The following is an 18,966-nucleotide window of genomic DNA, read 5'->3' as shown; positions in this document are numbered from 1 at the left end:
GCCTCTCACAACAATCCTGTGAGACACCTGTTACCATTATCTCCATTTTGCAGATGGAGACAGTGAAGCAGAGAAGGCTGAAGTGACTTGTTACACGTCTGTGGCAAGAATCCAACTCAGGTCTTTCTGACTCCCAGTTTAGTGGCCTATGCACTACTCAGAGCGTGGCAGGGTCAAGTGAAACATTCTCAAGGATGGGAGATATTTGTTGGCGGGAAAAAGTAAGAGGTGATCAAGGTTTTGGAATAGATAGATGAGAAGCAAGAGTTGGCCTTGGCAACTCCTCATGTGCATGCTGCCAAATTTACTGTTTTATCTATTTCTTGTACTGTGTTTACACTATACCTTCACTAGATCTCGTGCTGTAGTAAATGTGTTAAGTATCTGGGGAGATTGAGTGCTGGTGAGGGAGTGGGGGAAGAGGGGAGATAAAAAAGGAAGACAAAAAAGAGCCATCCATCTCAGCGTCAAAAAACAAGCAAAGGTGGGGAGGGGAGATGGAGGGAATACAGAGGGGCTTCTGAGGTATAGAATAGGGAAGAGGGAACTCATGACAGATTTCTCAATTCTCTCAAGAAAGTAGGAGAGGAATTCTGTTGAGAAACAAGAAGTACAGGACTGAAGAGAAAACATTTGAAAGTCACTGTTTAGACATGAAGTGAAGAAAAGAGATTGAGCTGTATGGAGTATGGAGTAGAGGGAGGGGAATGAGGATAACAAGGGTGAGTGTTTTAAAAAGTTGTGAAAGAAAATTGAGTATGTCTGTAGTCAGAGGAAAAGGACTAACTTTTGTAGAATACAGAAACAGTCCCAATGATAGAATAACTGAATTGATTCTAGAGTCATGGGACATGGGTTCAAATCATGCCTTTGATAATTCCTACTTGTATGACTTTGGATGGCCTTCATTTTCCTCATGTGTGAAATGAGGGGGTGGTATTAGATGGCTTCTGAAGTCCCCATCTGTAAAATGAGCTAGAGAAGGAAATGGCAAACCACTCCAGCATCTTTGCCAAGAATACCCCAAATGGGACCATGAAGAGTTGGACTCAGTTGAAAAACTGAATGAACAACAGCTCCAGATCTATAACACAACAGCACCTGTGATATTCATATTCTTATCTTCTCTGATGGTTAAAATGGTTTTCCTCCCTAGGACACTCGTTAAATTGGACAAGAACAAAAGGGTCATTATGGCCCGAGCTATCAATTGTCTACATGACATTCCAGTTTCAGGAAGCAAAGATAGCCCCTTAAAGAAAAAAAAAAAAATCCCAATATTCAGCTTCTCCTGGTTCCAATTAATTCAGCAACGTTTATTAAAAGCCAAACATCTTGCAGATGAAGGGTCACATAGTCCTTAGCTGGGCTCCAAATAATGAACCACAGTGGAATCCCAAAGTAAGCTATATAATCACATTCTTTGCAGGGCTGACATATTTACACTCAAACAAAATTATGTATCCCAATAGCCAGCACCTATCACTGTGATAGCAAATCACTCTGACGCCAAGCTGCTATGACAAAGGCACTGTGTCACCACGAGCAATACAGCGGGGGAAGACATTTTTAAGAAATGTTAAACCCCAGTTGTTCTCAGATCAGAAGTGTGGAATATGTCATTTCAAAGCAGGAGGGGCTGAATGTGAAGGTCAGCTTTGACAGACAGGAAGTGTGAGCAAGTGAACCTAAATTACAGCAAAGGAAAAAAAAAAGGTTGATAATATGCTAGGTTTTAAAGGGCTCTCAAAATGAAAAGAAGTGAAATGTCAAGCAGGAGGGCAGCAAAGGAGGTGAGGGAGATTTGTGCACATCTAAGTAAAGTTGTTAAATTATATTTCAAAATCTATTAAGGCGGCCCATTAAATAATAAGCTGTGACTTTGGAGAGCAATGAGCCATAACTTCAGGTCATGTGACTGTAGAGTTCTCAGCGCCCAGAAACCATCCCCTCTGACAAATCTCGCAAGAAGTCTCCATGTAATATTTTCATTGAGAGCGCCTTAATTCTAGGGTTTTCCTGATTCCTAATACTGTACTTATGGCTAGGAATAGAGGAGAAGCTCGTGCCTTTCACTGAAATTTACTCCTTTTCTGTTTTCAAATTGTTTGCCAGGGTAGAGCCAGGTGGCACAGAGGATAGAGCTGGCCCCGGCATCAAGAAGACTGGAGTTCAAACCTGGCCTCAGACACTTACTATCTGGGTGACTCTGAACCAGCGGTTTAACTCCTCTGCTTCAGTTTCCTCAACTGTCAAATGAGGATAATAAGAATACCACTGTCCTCTAAGGGTTGTTGTTGAGTATCAAATGAGATAGTATTTGTAAAGTGCTTATCACAATGCACATAGTAGGTGCTTAATAAATGCTTCTTTCCTTCACTCTTTTGTGACCCTGGGCAAGTCACCTAACCTTTACCTGCCTCAGTTTCCTAATCTATAAAATGAAGATAATTACAGCACTTACCTTTCTGGGTTGTTGTGAGTATAAAATGAGATATTATTTGGGAAGTACTTTAGAAGTCTTAAAGCACTGCTGTTGTTATGGTTACTACTAATACTACTACTACTGCTACTACTACTACTCCAAAGTGATTCTGTCCAAAGATCCTCTGGTTCTCCTCGCTTCTCTCCTTTCTGTTTTTGCGTCCTAACAATCACAGGTACTTGCATCACTAGTTAGTAAACACTTTTTCCCCAGCCTCCCCCAAATCACAGGAGTCACAGGGATTCTAGATCTAAAACAAAAAGGGACCTCCAAGACCATCCAGTCCAATGCCCTCAATTTTACAGATGGAAGAACTGAGTCCCAGGTATACTAAGTGACTTCCTCATTATCAAACAGCTAATAACTCCCAGGGGCAAGTTTTGAAGCTGCATCTTCTGACACCACAGTCCATGCCATACTGCTTCCTTCCAAACAATATAATCAGAAGGTTTTAAAAAAAATAGAATAAGGAAAATTTTGAAAATTCAGCAGATTCTCTCTGCTTTTCACTTTCTACTCGACTGAGGAAAAGCAGGTCTTAATAAAAATGTAGAGTCACTCAGAATTTTTTCACTTGTGCCCAGGTCCTTCTGCACGGATTCTGCTCCTGAGAAAGAACACTGTCTCTTTGGTCACAGGACCCAGGTTCATATTTTGTGCAGCTTTGGCAAAGTCACAACACATCCTCTGTCAGCCTCAGTTTCTCTTATCATCTCTCTCTCTCCCTGTCTGTCTGTCTCCCTGTATCTCTCTGCCTCTCTCCACGTGTGTGTTAGACCAGAGCAGGAATTATTAACTTTTTTGTGTCGTGGATCTCTTTGGGAGTCATTCCCTTCTCACAATTTTTTTAAAACTTAAAATTACATTCCTAATTTAAATCTCTGCCCCCAAAAGCAACGCGAGAAGGTAAGAATGTGTAAAAACTCCCATAAGGTGAATTATTCCACCTCTCGGAGTAACCTTTCATAGAGAATGCTTAGCGTTGTTCTTCAGTTGTGTCCAATTCTTTGTGACCCCATTTGGGGCAAAGTTACTGGAGGGGTTTGCCATTGTCTTCTCCAGCTCATTTGATAGAAGAGGAAACTGAGGCAAACAGGGTTAAGTAACTCGCCCAGGTTTTCTATCCACTGTGTTGCCGAGCAGCCAGAACCCTTAGTACTAGGATACAAATGACCATTATTATCATGATCTCTTTTTTCTGAATAATGACCACAATAACTAACATCTATAAAGCCATTTAATATTTGCAAAAATTTTCACAGACATCCTCCCATCTGATTCTCAAAACAGACTTGTGAGGCAAGGAGTACACTCATCCCATCTTTACAAATGGAGAAATGGAGGCTAAGAGCATTGAATGATCTGCTCACCTAGGTTCTCACCTGGGCCATGTTTGTGCTGGGGTTCAAATTCAGATCTCATAGTCAACACTAAGGACAAGAAGAAACTTCATCATTCTAAACTTTCAAATATCATACTAAAAAAAAATGCATCATTCCCACTGGGATGGTTTCCTATAGCCTATACCAGTATTTGTTTTTCCCTACTCCATCATCGCCGTTAACTTAAAACATTTGAGCTACAGTGGCTGCACAGAGCAAGTAGAAAGAAGGCTGGACTTGGAATCATCTGTAAAATGGGAATGACGGTGTCTACCTCCAGGATAGCTCCTGCAAGGATCAAATGCAATAATATGCCCAAAGTACCCGATCAATTTTAAAGGGCCAGAGAAACAGCAAGTATTTTTATCACGGCCTCCCATTTATCCTGGTTTGTTTTTAACCCATCAAGACAAATTGAAATGTAAAGGAAAGTCTAAACTTCTACTTTTAAAAGAACATCCTCTTCCCAACTTTGTGTTTTGCAAGCATCTGTAACATAAGCATGTTAGGAAACAGAAGCATGTCCTAAGAAAAATGAAATGACCTTTCACCTGAAGACCAAAAATAGAATATCGGACTGATAATCAGACAGAACCAAGTTCATACCCTGCTTCAACCACTTACCCTGGCTAAGTCACCTAACATCTATGGGCCTTAGTTTCCTCATCTGAAAAATTAAGGAGATGGACTCAGTGACCTCTTGCCCTAAATCTATGATCCTTTATTTTCTATTTATAGCTCTCTTTCCATTTAATGAAGGACAGCCACACCAGGCATCTGCTATGCATTCTACAGCCAACTGAAACTGAGGTACAGTTAAATAAAGACTTCACCAGGTCACCTCAATAAACCAGTGTCAGAAATAGGCCTCCTTATTTCAAATGCACAGGGTTTGGATCAGTCAGCCATAGCTACTTAATATAGCACGCATTTCATTGGGCATAAAAAAATGAAAATATCAAGTAATTCATGAGGAGCAAATGATTTTGATCTATCAAATGGATTTCCTTTTAGCTAGTTAGAGGCAAACTAAGGTTCTAAATGAGATGGGGATAACTATCAGCATGACAGAACCTAAATCTCTTAAGTGCTACGTTCACCAAGGTTAAGTATTTTAGAGGGAATCACAGAATGCTCTTCTAAAACATCAGCGCAATGGTCCCAAAGTAGATAATCTCCATAAAACTAAGACAATAAAAACCAATTATACTATTTCCCTCCAGAAACATTTTATTTTCTTTGTCCCCAGGGCAAAATCAGGAAGGGGTTTCATCTTGCTTGCTGCTTACCCAGAGAAGACAGCAATACTAAGAGCCCAAAACTCTAGGACTGAATGTATTGTGAAGCAACATGCAGCAGGGCTACTGGGCAAAACCATAATTTCAATACTGAATTCTGAAGGCCTGTGATGCATGGTTATCCATTATCAGAAATCTATGTACAAGACAAAAAAAAAAAGAATTATCTTTCCCCATACTTAACTGAAATACGGGCTAATGTGGGCAAGAGTGCCACTTAACGGACAAGCAAGCAACCAGTATCTGAGCGTCTACTGTCTGCCCAATATTATGCCAAGCTCTGTGGATGATATAAAAGGATCCTTAGCTATTTGGCAACTTCACTTAGCTAGAGCCCAGCTAAGAATCAGGGGGTAAACAAACAAGTCATCTGAGAAGCCAAGATAGAAGTCACAAAGTACATGCAAGGAAGCTAATGGCTCTAATGACAGAGTTCCAGCTTGCCCTTGCTAAGCCTACTTAGTCTCATTTAGACACAATTCTAACAAATGTGATTAACTTGTTTTTTGGGTCCTCCATAGAAGAGAAGCCACAAATTAGAAAAAGAGAGAGTGGCTACTAGAGGAAGGCACACTGACAGAAGGAAAAATAACACAGGGAAGGAAGAAGACAGAACATTTATAAAAAGCAGACATGAGCACTCAGAAAGCAAAGCAACATACGGCCTCTTAGCAAAGGAGCCAATAGATGGGTCCTGAAGGCAACACCCTATTATAGAATAGTATAATAACTAATAGTAATATCTAGTAAATAATAAATAATAGCATCTTATTCATAGCTGTATAGGTTCATAGTGGGTACAGATAGTAAATTATAGTGGAATAACCGATGTTTATAAACATGGCCCTGAGCTGAAGTTCAGTGACATTCAGAATATTCTGCTCAACAAAAAAGAGAAGTAATAGATTTTAGATTCTCAGCCAAAATGGATAGAATATAGTTTTAATGTTTAAAAGGATAAATCTTCCATTACCTAGTTTCTGAGTTTTTTTTACTCTTTAAGACAGGAGTCCTGCCCTCAGGAAGCTTATAATCTACAAGGGAATTCTGAATTAACATAAATGAAGCAATCAGAGAACAAATGGGGAAACCATATAGTACTGACTTAAAATGACAAGTAGGAAGATGTCAGTCTTGCATGAAGTTATGAAGTAATGTCTCCTGGAGGAGAGGAGGGTCTAGAGTTAGGCACTGAAGAAGCTTGATAAGATAACCAAAGAGGAGTTTTTATGATACATAGCAATGAGAAATAAAGCTGGATAATCAGAGTATTGAGAGTGAGGTCATATAATGAAACCACTGAATGTCAAGCAGAGGAATTTGACCTTGATAATAAAGCAGCATTTTACATTTTTAATAGAACATGATGGAAATGGTAATTGGTGAAGATTATCTAGGCAATATGTGTGAGATGGAGTTGGGGAGTCTGGGTAGGAAAATGTCACCGTAATCCAGGCATAAAGAGGATCTTAATCAAAGAAGCACAGATTTAGAACTAGAAGTGATCTCAGAGCCCACCTAGTTCCTCCTACATACTACAAACAAGGAAAGTGAAGCACAGATAGGCTAACTGCCCAAGGTTACAAAGATGATCATGGTCAGACCGGAGAGTGGTTGAACTCAGATCCAACATCAAATTCGTCAAAGGAAAGGAGGGGAGAGGGAAGAGGGGGAAGGAGGGAAAGGGGGGAGGGAAGAGAAGAGAATGCTACTACTTTTATTCTCCACAGGCAAACCTGAATTGTGAACTCCAACCACCCCCAGAGATATATCAAAGAATGTTCTGAACCCTGGGATTGAATGGCACCGGGAAATCAAGGGAGGTTGCAAGTCCATAAATAGGAAGACTTTTGAATCTGAGGGATTAGAAAGGAGCCAAATTTGCACAATGAGGAGAAGCAAAGTGCTGTAGTAGAGAAAGCACTGGACCTGGAGTGAGAAAGATGTGAGTTCAAAACTGACCTCAGACACTTACTAGTTGTATGACCCTAGGCAGGTCACTTAGACCCCACCTGCATTAATCTGGATAAGGAAATAGAAGACCACTCTATTACTTTTGCCAAGAAAAAACTCCACGGACAGTTGGTCCACAGGATCACGAAAAGTTGGAAATGACTGAGTGAATGAACCCCAACACCACCTACACAATGAGACAATGGAAAACTCAACAACGCCATGCGAGTGAAACAACATAAGTGGCAATGAGTGGGGTTATCACTAAAAGCCTGGGAGAAATTTACTAAGGTTATCTAGAGACCTTGCTTTCCACTTTTTACTTAATGAAAAAGGTCTGGATGGAAATAATTTCCTTCAATTCACGCTGCAGCAGCCGCAAACTATGATGAAAAAAAAAATGGCCAAGTTCCGGTGCCTAACAATGAAATTTAGAGACCCAGTTTGAGTTCTATTGAAGTCACAATTTGAAACTGTCTGCATGTATCCCCCAAATAACCAGAAGTCGGAACCGTCTGCTTTGACAGATTCTGGGTTGATGCTGATAGGTCGAGACGTAGCAGGAGGCAGTGGAGTGGGCTTGTCTTCCGCACTGACGTCTGGAGGTGATGGCCATAGCAGACACTTACATCTTTCCTTGTTTTGTGTTCTGTGGCTTGGATCCTCTGGTCCATCTCCTCCTCCAGCTCGCTCAGCTGCATGGCTGCTTGGTCCTGGGCTCTGAAAATTTTAAAGGGCACACACTCTGATTCACCTTTGTTATTTGAAAACAAAATAATGAGAGAGACTCTCTTCATCTCCTTCACATGCACACACGCATTCTGAACTCTCACCAATCCCAGAGATATGTCGTTGAACAGATAAACACCAAACTGCTGAGGCTGCCAGTTAGGTTTTTACAATATCTGCTTCTTTAATTCAAGTAATCACCATAACCACCAAGCATGAAAAGTTCACATTTCTATGGCACATTAAGATTTTAAGGCATTTTCCTTCATAATAAGGTTAAAAAAAAGTATTGTGATCCCCCGTTAACAAATGGGTAAACTGTGGCTGAGAGAGGTGGCTTGATATGCCCAGTGTCACAAAGCTCATAAGCATCTCATCTGAGACTCACACTCCAAGTCTAGCATGTTTTGCTATGAGGATATTGAATGATAAAGTTAAGTACATAGCACCAACTATGTACAAGTCACCATGCTAAGGGTGTTATGAATATTATCCTATTTGATCCTCACAGAGGTTGCTCGCTGCTGTTTGTCCTTCATTCTCAAAGAGGACCATGACATCAGGAAGGTGATGCCATGACATGCAAATGAATTGGATTTAAGTGAGGCAGGGCCAGGCAAAATCACCAGCCTCACTTTCTTCTCCGGAGCCATTTGAGTCCAGCGGCAAGATATAGATCAGGATGACTGGAGATGGCCCAGGATATAGTGTGGGGCCCTTGGCCTTTTCAAGCTAAGGTCTTTAACAAGTCTCAGTTTGACTGAGGCAATGCCCATTCCGTGTTTAAGGCTTAATCACGGCAATCCTAAAAGTTAGATGCTGTTAATATTCTGGTTTTATAGTTGAAAAAAAAACTGGAGAAGAGTAACTGACTTGCTGGATTTGAACCCAGGTCTTACTGACTCCCAGCCCAGAGCTCTAAATGCACCACCTAGCTCCAAAGCTAACAAAGATATATCTGTTAAACATATTTTATAACTTAATTATAGCAACCATATCACAGGTTAAAACAGGAACAAAAACTGGGCGAGGGGACAGAATGACAAATTCCTCGAATGACAAAACTGAATTCTAGTAAAAGTCCCTAAAATCCCAGTTCATGGAAGATGAGTTTACACTTTAACCAGACTTTGGTTCTTAACTTAATTCTAAAAATAAATCATCTTTTAAAAATCTGAAATCAGGGACTGGGGTTGTGACAAGAAAACACACTGAAAGTGGTTTGGGTTTTATGCTCAATGCTTGGCTAATTGGAAAATCATTTCATGTATCATTCAGTTCCCAGTATTTCAATACTACAGGGAAAGGTAAGTAAATGAAGTACATGAACTCTAAAAAAGTCATCTTTCGTCCAAAAATGATATGGCTCTAGGTCTGTATTTAAACCTATCTCACATATAGGCTGCTCAGGCCACGGTGCTTTGATTCTATCCGTCTCTTTTTTCTTCATATAGTCAGTTGCCAGTTGAGTACAAGCATTAAATGTGCCTGTCTATATATATGTATGTGTATATAATTATGTATGTATGTTATATATTTATATAATTTTATAAATTATGATTACATATTATATCTATAGATATTTATATTATTTATATAATTGTATATTTATATTTTATGTATTTAATATACATTTGAGAGAGAGAGTGCTATTTACTCTAAGCATTAAACATAAAACAGACTAAATTCCACAGAAACATATCAGTTAGAAAGCACCACAGGATCATCTATGTCAACTTACACCTGAACTGGAATCCAATCTGTTGTCAAATCTTCTTGTTTTCACTTTTACACAATTTCTCATCCACGTCCCCTTCTAACTTCCTGACAGTCACAGTCCTACCCTAGGCCCTCATCACATTTCACCTAGATTATTGCAGTAGGCTTCTGTTGGTCCTTCTACCTCAAATCTCTCCGCATGCCAGTCCTTCCTCTAGTCAGTTACCAAAGTACTTTTCCTAAAGCACAGGTAGGTCTGACAACATCACACCCCTCCAGCCTCATCTCAGTAAACACCAATAGCTCCCTCTTACCTCCAAGATCAAATATAAAATTCTCTGTTTCATATTTAAAGCCTTTTCTAATCTGGCCCAGTCCTACCTTTCCAGTCTTCTTACTATTTAATCTCCTCCATGTAGTTGGTGATTCAGCTACACTGGTCTTATTTACACAGCAAGATCTATAAGCCTTTGTACCTGCTGTCCCATCCCTACAATGTTCCTCCTCCCTCCCCTAATCTCCTGCCTCACCTTAAGTCTCAGCTCAAACAGGACCTTGTTTTTGCAGGAGGCCTTTCCAGGTCCCTTCTCCACCCTAGTCCTCTTGTAGGTACCTATTCTTAGAGAATAGCTTCGATTTACATCGTATAGATGTTATATACACCCATAGTAATCTGTATGTCTGGTACACGTTGTAGTATTATGGTTGCTTAGTGATGTCTGACTGTCCCTGAGCCCATGGACCATAGCACGCCAATACTGTCTGTGGGGTTTTCTTGGCAAGGATACTGGAGTGGCTTGCCAGTTCCTTTTCCAGTGGATTAAAGCAAACATAAGTTAAGTAACTAGCCCAGGGTCACAAAGCTAGCTTGTCTGAGGTTAGATTTGAACTCAGGTCTTCCTGACTCCAGGCCCAGTGCTCCATCCACTGAGCCACCTAGCTACTCACATCCAGTACGTAGTAAGCATTTAATAAACATTTGTTGACAGACTACGGCATTTCTGACAAGTGGTCATCCAGCCTCTGCTTGAAGACCTCCAGGGAAGGGCTACCTCCCAAGGTAGCACAAATTCTTCCTAACTTCTCCCAGTACAAACCATCTGTCCAGACATCTGGTTTTAAATTTTAGCATCATCCATCGCCAAAGAAAGAATTAACAGAGTCTTAATGCAGATTGAAGCATACAATTTCTCAAATTTTTTTTCATGGTGGTGTGGCTTTTTTTTGGCCTGTATTTTCTTTCACAACATGACTAATATGGAAATAACTTATATCAAATTCCTTCCTGTCTCAGGGAGGGGAGAGGGGAAGGAGGGAGAAAATTTGGAACTCAAAATTTTTTTTAAAACCCATGTTAAAATTTGTTTTTATATGTAATTAGAAAAAAAATTAATTTTTTTAAAAAAATAAATTTTAGCATCTATTCTTAGCTATCTTAATAGTGATTCAAAACTACTTTTTGAAAGAACTATGACTGTCAGTCCCATCTACTTCTACTTTCTCCATTCAGAACCACTCTCCTCAAAGCTTTTAAAGAGGCCAGAACCTTATTCTTTCCCCACAATTTTAAAAAAGACAATGGTTTTAGGAGTAAATATTTCTTCCTAAGACCATTATGCTTCTTTCAAAATCATTATCGATCCTCCCAACAATTGCATGGATTATGTAGGACAGATATTAATCAGCTATTCAATAAGCATTTATTAAGCATCTACTATGTTCCTAGCATGGAGCTAGGCTCCATTTCACAGATGAGAGAACAGGAAGTGAACCAATTTGCCTGATCTTATAGTTAATAAGCGATAAAACAGAGATGATGGAACTGCAAAGGGAAATCCCTTCCACTAATATTTCACTAACAATACTGCTTGTTTTAATTAATCCAGAGGTTTAAATTTTTTAAATAAATTTTTTAAATAAAATCAAGCAGTACATATTACAATGTTAACATTATTTCAGGGAGGCAGCAGTTATCAATATGTGGTCCAGGGACCCCAGTGAAAGGAAAAGTGAACCTCAAGACATTTTTCAAGTGACCCACAAAGTGAAAATTATTTTCACAAAAATACTAAGATATTTCAAACATTTCTAACATGGTAAATACTGACAGATATCAGCCACATAAACAAAAACTCTTTGGGATTCTCAATAATTTAAGATTGTAAAGGGGAGTCCTGAAGTCAAAAAGTTTGAAAACTGCTGGCATAGAGAACGGAAAACCAGCCTAGGGGGTCAGGAAGACGTAAGTTCAACCCCACATGGGGCATACATATACAGGCTACATATGTGACCCTGGGCAAGTCACAGAGATCCCCCTGTGCCCCATGCCAAGAAATTCTCTGACTGTAAGTGACAGAGCAGATGAATTGGCTGAAGGGGTTTCCTCACTGAGTGTACCTTAAATCAATGATATCAGAGGACATTTTAAATATACATATATAGATATAAATATGTAATTTAAAAAACTACCTTTTCACTGCGATGGCCAGGTGTTCTATCTCAGTGCTTTGAAGTCTGATCTCTCTGATAAAGTTCTTGATGACATGTTCATAAGGCTGGATTAATCTTGGCTCCAAAACATTGATGTTCTGATACAGAACGCTAACTTGATCTTTTCTGCCAAAAGAAAAGAAAAATAAATCAAGTGCCCATTTGCAGAAAGAACAGTTTACAGACAAAGGGAACAAAGCAAGTCCAAAGCATTAAAGTAGGAATCAAAGTAACATATGGCATAGCAAGGCTGCCTAGAACAGAGAGCATGTTGGGAGAATAATGGGAAATAAGTTCTCAGGGGCAGGGGCAGGGGCAGAACCTAATTCTGGAAAGTTTTCCTATTTGGATAGAGGAATTTACAGGAAAGGGATAAGATAGAGCCAATGAGCATTTTGTTAACGAGCATTTCAGTGAATATACACAGAAGACCTTGAGCAGACGTAATACTTTTCACCTTTTCCAAATCTTTTTCTTAATTAGCACATTGCTCCATTTTTCTGTTCCGTACATATATCCCTCGGATTGCTTACTCACTCATCGAATAACAAATTCATTTTTCTTTTTTTGATCCCTTGTGGGAAGTGAGCTTTGATGTTGTCTAATAACGTCATCTTAAGCTATGATTCTACCGTAATCATAGCAGTGCTTCCTAAAATGAAAGTTAGAGATTTTGTCATTTGGAGGGAAAAAATTACAGTTTCCCAGAAGAAATGGACAACTTTGGGGCCTAAAATAACAATAAAGTCACATCCAAATAGCAGATGCCTATCATAGGATTTAGAACTGGATTTGGGAGGGGGCGGAGCCAAGATGGCAGCTGGAAAGCAGGGACTAGCATGAGCTCCCCACCGAGCCCCTCCAAAAACCTATAAAAAATGGCTCTGAACCAATTCTAGAACTGCAGAACCCACAAAATAGCAGAGGGAAGCAGGGCTCCAGCCCAGGACAGCCTGGATGGTCTCTGGGTGAGGTCTATCCCACACGGAGCGGGGAGCGGAGCAGTGCGGAGCGGAGCAGAGCGGAGCAGAGCAAAGCAGAGCAGAGCAGCAGTTACCAGACTTCTCAACCCACAAACACCAAAGACAACAGAGAAGGTTAGTGGGAAAAGCTGATGGGGATAGAGTTTAAAAAGGAGTTGGAGGTTCAGCCACCACCCCAGGGGCAGTGGACGTGGGGCAGCTACAGAACTACAGCTGCAGTTGCTTCCTGCCCCAGGCCCACCTGGTGGGAGGAATTAAGTGGCGGATAAGAGCAGGAGTGAAGAGCCTGCTGAAGATCTAAGTGCAGTCCAGGTTGGGGGTTCTTGGGGCAGGAGGAATGCTAGTGTGGCAGAGCTGGCGCATCCACCCAGGCTTGGAACATAGTTCTCTTAACTCTACAGGCAGTCATACCCCACCAAAAAACTCAAGGGCCAAGTTAGTTGGCTGGGAACATGGCCAGGCAGCGAAAACGCACCCAGACTCAGTCTCAGACACTGGAATCTTTCTTTGGTGACAAAGAAGACCAAAACATACCGCCAGAAGAAGACAACAAAGTCAAAGAGCCTACAACAAAAGCCTCCAAGAGAAACATGAACTGGTCTCAGGCTATGGAAGAGCTCAAAAAAGATTTGGAAAAGCAAGTTAGAGAAGTACAGGAAAAATTGGGAAGAGAAATGAGAAGGATGAGAGGAAAACCATGAAAAACAAGTCAATGACTTGCTAAAGGAGACCCAAACAAAACTGAAAAATGTACTGAAGAAAACAACACCTTAAAAAATAGACTAACTCAAATAGCAAAAGAGCTCCAAAAAGCCAATGAGGAGAAGAATGCCTTGAAAGGCAGAATTAGCCAAATGGAAAAGGAGGTCCAAAAGACCACTGAAGAAAATACTACCTTAAAAATTAGAATGGAGCAAGTGGAAGCTAGTGACTTTATGAGAAATCAAGATATTATAAAACAGTACCAAAGGAATGAAAAAGTGGAAGACAATGTGAAATATCTCATTAGAAAAACCACTGACATGGAAAATAGATCCAGGAGAGAAAATTTAAAAATTATTGGACTACCTGAAAGCCATGATCAAAAAAAGAGCCTAGATATCATCTTTCAAGAAATTATCAAGGAGAACTGCCCTGATATTCTAGAGACACAGGGCAAAATAGAAAGGGAAAGAATCCACTGATCACCTCCTCAAATAGATCCCAAAAAGAAATCTCCTAGGAATATTGTCATCAAATTCTAGAGCTCCCAGGTAGAGGAGAAAATATTGCAAGCAGCCAGAAAGAAACAATTTGAGTATTGTGGAAACACAATCAGAATAACCCAAGATCTGGCAGCTTCTACATTAAGAGATCGAAGGTCTTGGAATACGACATTCCAGAGGTCAATGGAGCTAGGATTAAAACCAAGAATCCCAAGACACCCAGCAAAACTGAGTGTCATGCTCCAAGGCAAAATATGGATTTTTAATAAAATAGAGGACTCTCAAGCTTTCTCAGTGAAAAGACCAGAGCTGAATAGAAAATTTGACTTTCAAACACAAGAATCAAGAGAAGCATGAAAAGGTGATCAAGAAAAAGAACAAGAAAGAGAAATTTCAAGGGACTTACTAAAGTTGAACTGTTTTGTTTACATTTCTGCATGGAAAGATGATGTGTATGATTCATGAGACCTCAGTATTAGGGTAGCTGAAGGGAATATGTGTATGTGTATATATATATATATATATATATATACACACACACACACACACACACACACACACACACATATATACATACATATACATATACATACATATATGTATGTATGTATATGTATATGTATGTGTGTATATATGTATATGGAGAGAGAGAGAGAGAGAGAGAAGGCACAGGGTGAGTTGAAGGGAAGATATCTAAAAGAAATAAAATCAAATTAAGGGATGAGAGAGGAATATAGGGAGAGATAGAATGGGGTAGATTATCTCGCATAAAAGTGGCAAGAAAAAGCACTTCTGTAGGAAGAGAAGAGAAGGCAGGTGAGGAGGAACAAGTGAATCTTGCTCTCATCAAATTTGACCTGAGGAGGGAATACCATACATACTCATTTGGGTATCTTACCCTACAGGAAAAAAGGAGGAAGAAGATAAAAAAGGGGGATGATAGAAGGGAGAGCAGATGGGGGTGGAGGTAATCAAAAACAAACACTTTCGAAAGGGGACAGGGCCAAAGGAGAAAATTCAATAAAGGGGGGTAGGTTAGGAAGGAGCAAAATGTAGTTAGTCTTTCACAACATGAGTATTGTGGAAGGGTTATACATAATGATACACATGTGGCCTATGTTGAATTGCTTAACTTCTTAGGGAGAGTGGGTGGGAAGGGAAGAGGGGAGAGAATTTGGAACTCAAAATTTGAAAAACAGATGTTCAAAAACAAAAATTTTTTGCATGCAACTAGAAAATAAGATGCACAGGCAATGGGGCGTAGAAATTCAACTTGCCCTACAATAAAGGAAGGGAAAAGGGGATGGGAGGGGAGTGGGGTGACAGAGGGGAGGGCTGACTGGGGAACGGGGCAACCAGAATATACACCATCTTGGAGTGGGGGGAGGGTAGAAATGGGGAGAAAATTTGTAATTCAAACTCTTGTGAAAATCAATGCTGAAAAATAAATAAATAAATAAATAAACAGACAGACAAACAAACAAACAAAAAAAAAGAACTGGATTTGGGGGAGCACAACCACCTCATTTTGAAGAGGTAAAAAATGAAAGTAACAAAAAGAAGTAATTTCTAATAAAGCAATGAAGAAGAGGGAGGGGAGGGAAGAAGAGGAGGAGTGAGAAGAAGGAAAAAGTGGAAGGAGAGATAGGGAAGAGATAGGCAAAGGGAGAAGGAAAGAAAGGAAGAAGGAAACTGAGTAGGAGAGGGAAGGAGAAAAGATGAGGAGGGGAAGAGGAAAAAGGAGGGGTGAAAGGGAAAAGAGGAGGGCAGCTCGTTGTAAAGATAAATTAAGGAAATACTTGAAAAGCACTTCAAAAACCTTAAAGTGGTATAAAATGCCAACTGTGATTTTTTAAATAAAAATTTGTCATACCTCATCAGGTTCTTTTCATGACACAGATGGTGCGCCCAGCCTCAGCATCCTAGAAGGCCTTTCCCTTCCATGACCTACACAGGGGAACTTCTTGTCCTATGTCATAATCTCACTGTATGTAAATTTTCAAGCTCTCCACTCCCAACACTTATGAATTCTTAGTAATATTTCAAAACACTAGATGCTGTCCACTAGCATCAAAATGGCATCCAAACTTCTTTCTGCATTCACATGGTTCCACAATACTGCCAAGTCTGTGATATGCTAGCTAGCCAACTACACAGAATGCAATAATTTATGAGATGTGGTTAATTGCTCCAGTCTTACGATGGTTTCTACCTGGTTAACTTTCCAACCCCTGTAACATTTTCTCCTGCATGAATTGCTCCAGTTTATTGAGGCTACATTTCACAGGTTGTGAGCAAACAGTAAATCAGAAATCAAATCAACAAAGTTAAGGTTCTGTTACATTCCAAGCACTTTAAGACATCCGAAATATCAGCCATTGTATTTCCCCACATCCTTTGTTTATATTTAGTAAAAAGTTAGAGAATTCTAAAATAGGAGAAAGATAGGACCCATCAAAAACTATCACTCCATTCATGAAATGGAATGCTCCTCTCTTGATACACAAGGTAGTCTAGAAGGCTTAATACTGCACTAAGACTTTTAGGACACCCTGTACCTGTGAACTGGGTTAAGTCCAGGGGTATTTGCACATACTTGTTCGCTTGTTGGTTCCTCCATTAGACTGTGAGCTCCTTGAGGACAGGACTTTCTTTTGCCTCTTTTTGTAGCTCAAGCACTGAGCACAGTGCCTGGCACATTGTTGTTAAGTCATTCAGTCCTGTCTCTGCCTCTTCTTGACCCTGTGGACTAGAGTGTGCCAATACTGTCCATGGAGTTTTCTCGGCAAAGATACTGAATAATTTCCCATTAACTTCTTCTGTGTATTGAGGCAAACAGAGGTTAAGTGACTTGACCAGGGTCACACAGCTAGTAAGTATCTGAGGCCACATTTGAACTCAGGTCTTCCTGACTCCACACTCAGCACTCTATCCACTGGGCCACCTAACTGCCTCTGCCTAGCACATAGCAGATGGGGTGTGTAGGTGTGTAGATGGTCTATACACACACAGACAGACACACACACGCACGTATCCACATATATTGACTGACAACTAATTAGAACCATCTGTCAAATTTTCAGCCCAAGCCTTTATACCTCAGAAATCAGCAAACACTAGAAACCAGGACTTGATTTATTGTTATATTGATTGTCCTGGCTTAGGAAAGTAATAGAGAAAATGTTAAATAATGTAGATTAAACTTAAAAGTGCATTGTGCATACATTTTTTGTGGTTGTTAAACATTTACCAGCATGCCCCTGGTAAAGTATTACATGAAGTGAGCCACATAAACCTATATCTTCCATAAAACTCCATTCCAACATCTCCCTATTTCATAGAGTGACTTCGAATTCTTCCTCTGGCAGGGCCCAGGGATAAGGATTAGGGTAGACCTGTGATTTTCTTGGTCTAGAGAGCCCTTGAGTAAGAAAAACCCATCTTGCAATGAGGCTTGGTACAATCTCTTCAACTTAAGAGACTGTGAGAGCAGAAGTTTCAAACTTGTAGCCAGTGGACTTCAAAATTCCATTTGGAGCTAGGTTAAAATTTAATTGGAAAATATTTAATAAAATGAATTAAAATGCAATGCAACATAGATAATGCTAACTTGTAGTTTTTTAAGTCAATATTCAGTCCACAAGGATTTGTTTCTGTTTGCCTTTGGCACTACTGGTCTAGAGCCCTAAGGGGTTAGATAATTTGCCCAAGGTTATAGAGCCAGTATATGTCATGGGCAGAACTTGAACCTAGGTCTTCCTGGTTTCAAGGCCAGTTCCCTATTCACTAGGCCAACCTGCCTCTCTGATATATAAGGTTCTTCCTTATGACATTATCCTGACAGATCCTACCAAGTTGAAAAGGCTTACAGTATCGTTGTGTCTTCCATCAAAATCTAAGCCTAGCGAAATTCAAAGCTTGGCTATCAAATGATGAATGTTTTGTGGCCACAGTTCCTACTGAACCCACCTTCTGAAGCCTAGAATGGTCTCAATCAGAGTCATAACCCACACTACTGAAATTATCTTCCAAATTATTGAATTGCAAGCCAACAAACAGTGAAAAAAGGAAAAGTTCTGAGTTACAAATACAGCCTGAGGGGCAGAGCAAAAGCAGGGACTTGCTTGAGCTCTCCCCCAAATCCTTCCAAACACCTATAAAAAATGACTTTAAACAAATTCTAGAGCTACAAAACCCACAAAATGACAGAGTGAAACAAGTTTCCAGCCCAAGTCAGCCAGGAAGGTCAAAGGGAAGGGTCTATCACACAGGGCTGGGAGTAGAGAAAAATCCACCATGGTCAGTGCTGGCACAGACAAGGCCTGAGAGAATCTGGTGGAGCAGGCCTCAGGGCACTGAATCACTGCCAGCTGTGGCAGTTTCTAGACCTCTCAACCCACAAATGCCAAAGACAATTTAGCAGGTCAGTGGGAAAACTCTGTTGGACCTGGTTGAGAGCCCCAGTCCCGGGGCGGCAGAAGTGGCAGCAGCAGCAGCGGCAGGCGCAGCAGTGGTAGTGGCGGTGGCAGCAGTGGCTGCTTCCAGAGCTCCAGGCCCATGGATGGGGAGAGAAGGGGCAGGCATCAAGCAGCTGATCAGAGCGGGAGTGCAGGGATCTCTTTGCTGGCACTGAGGCACGATTCCCTTACTAAGCCCTGGATCTGGGTTGCAGTCCTGGGTGGTGGTCCTGGGGTGAGGAGGAGCACTTGTGTGGCAGAGCTT

The 18,966-nt window shown here is 40.5% G+C and overlaps 1 protein-coding gene across 1 annotated transcript in view; it reads right to left on the bottom strand.

The window, feature by feature from the left end:
- Window positions 1-18,966, bottom strand: part of RASEF (RAS and EF-hand domain containing) — a 118,392-nt gene that overhangs the window by 57,815 nt on the left and 41,611 nt on the right. The window contains exons 2-3 of the mRNA XM_036739199.1: window positions 12,036-12,182; window positions 7,748-7,838 (exon numbers count right to left, since the gene is read on the bottom strand). Coding sequence (XP_036595094.1) covers window positions 7,748-7,838; window positions 12,036-12,182 — 238 coding nt within the window. The remainder of the gene's footprint in view (window positions 1-7,747; window positions 7,839-12,035; window positions 12,183-18,966) is intronic.

This window comes from Trichosurus vulpecula, chromosome 9 (genome assembly GCF_011100635.1).
Source record: "Trichosurus vulpecula isolate mTriVul1 chromosome 9, mTriVul1.pri, whole genome shotgun sequence".
NCBI classification, from domain to species: Eukaryota; Metazoa; Chordata; class Mammalia; order Diprotodontia; family Phalangeridae; genus Trichosurus; species Trichosurus vulpecula.
Note: the sequence above shows the minus strand (reverse complement) of the source record. Positions and strands in the feature narration are given on the sequence as shown.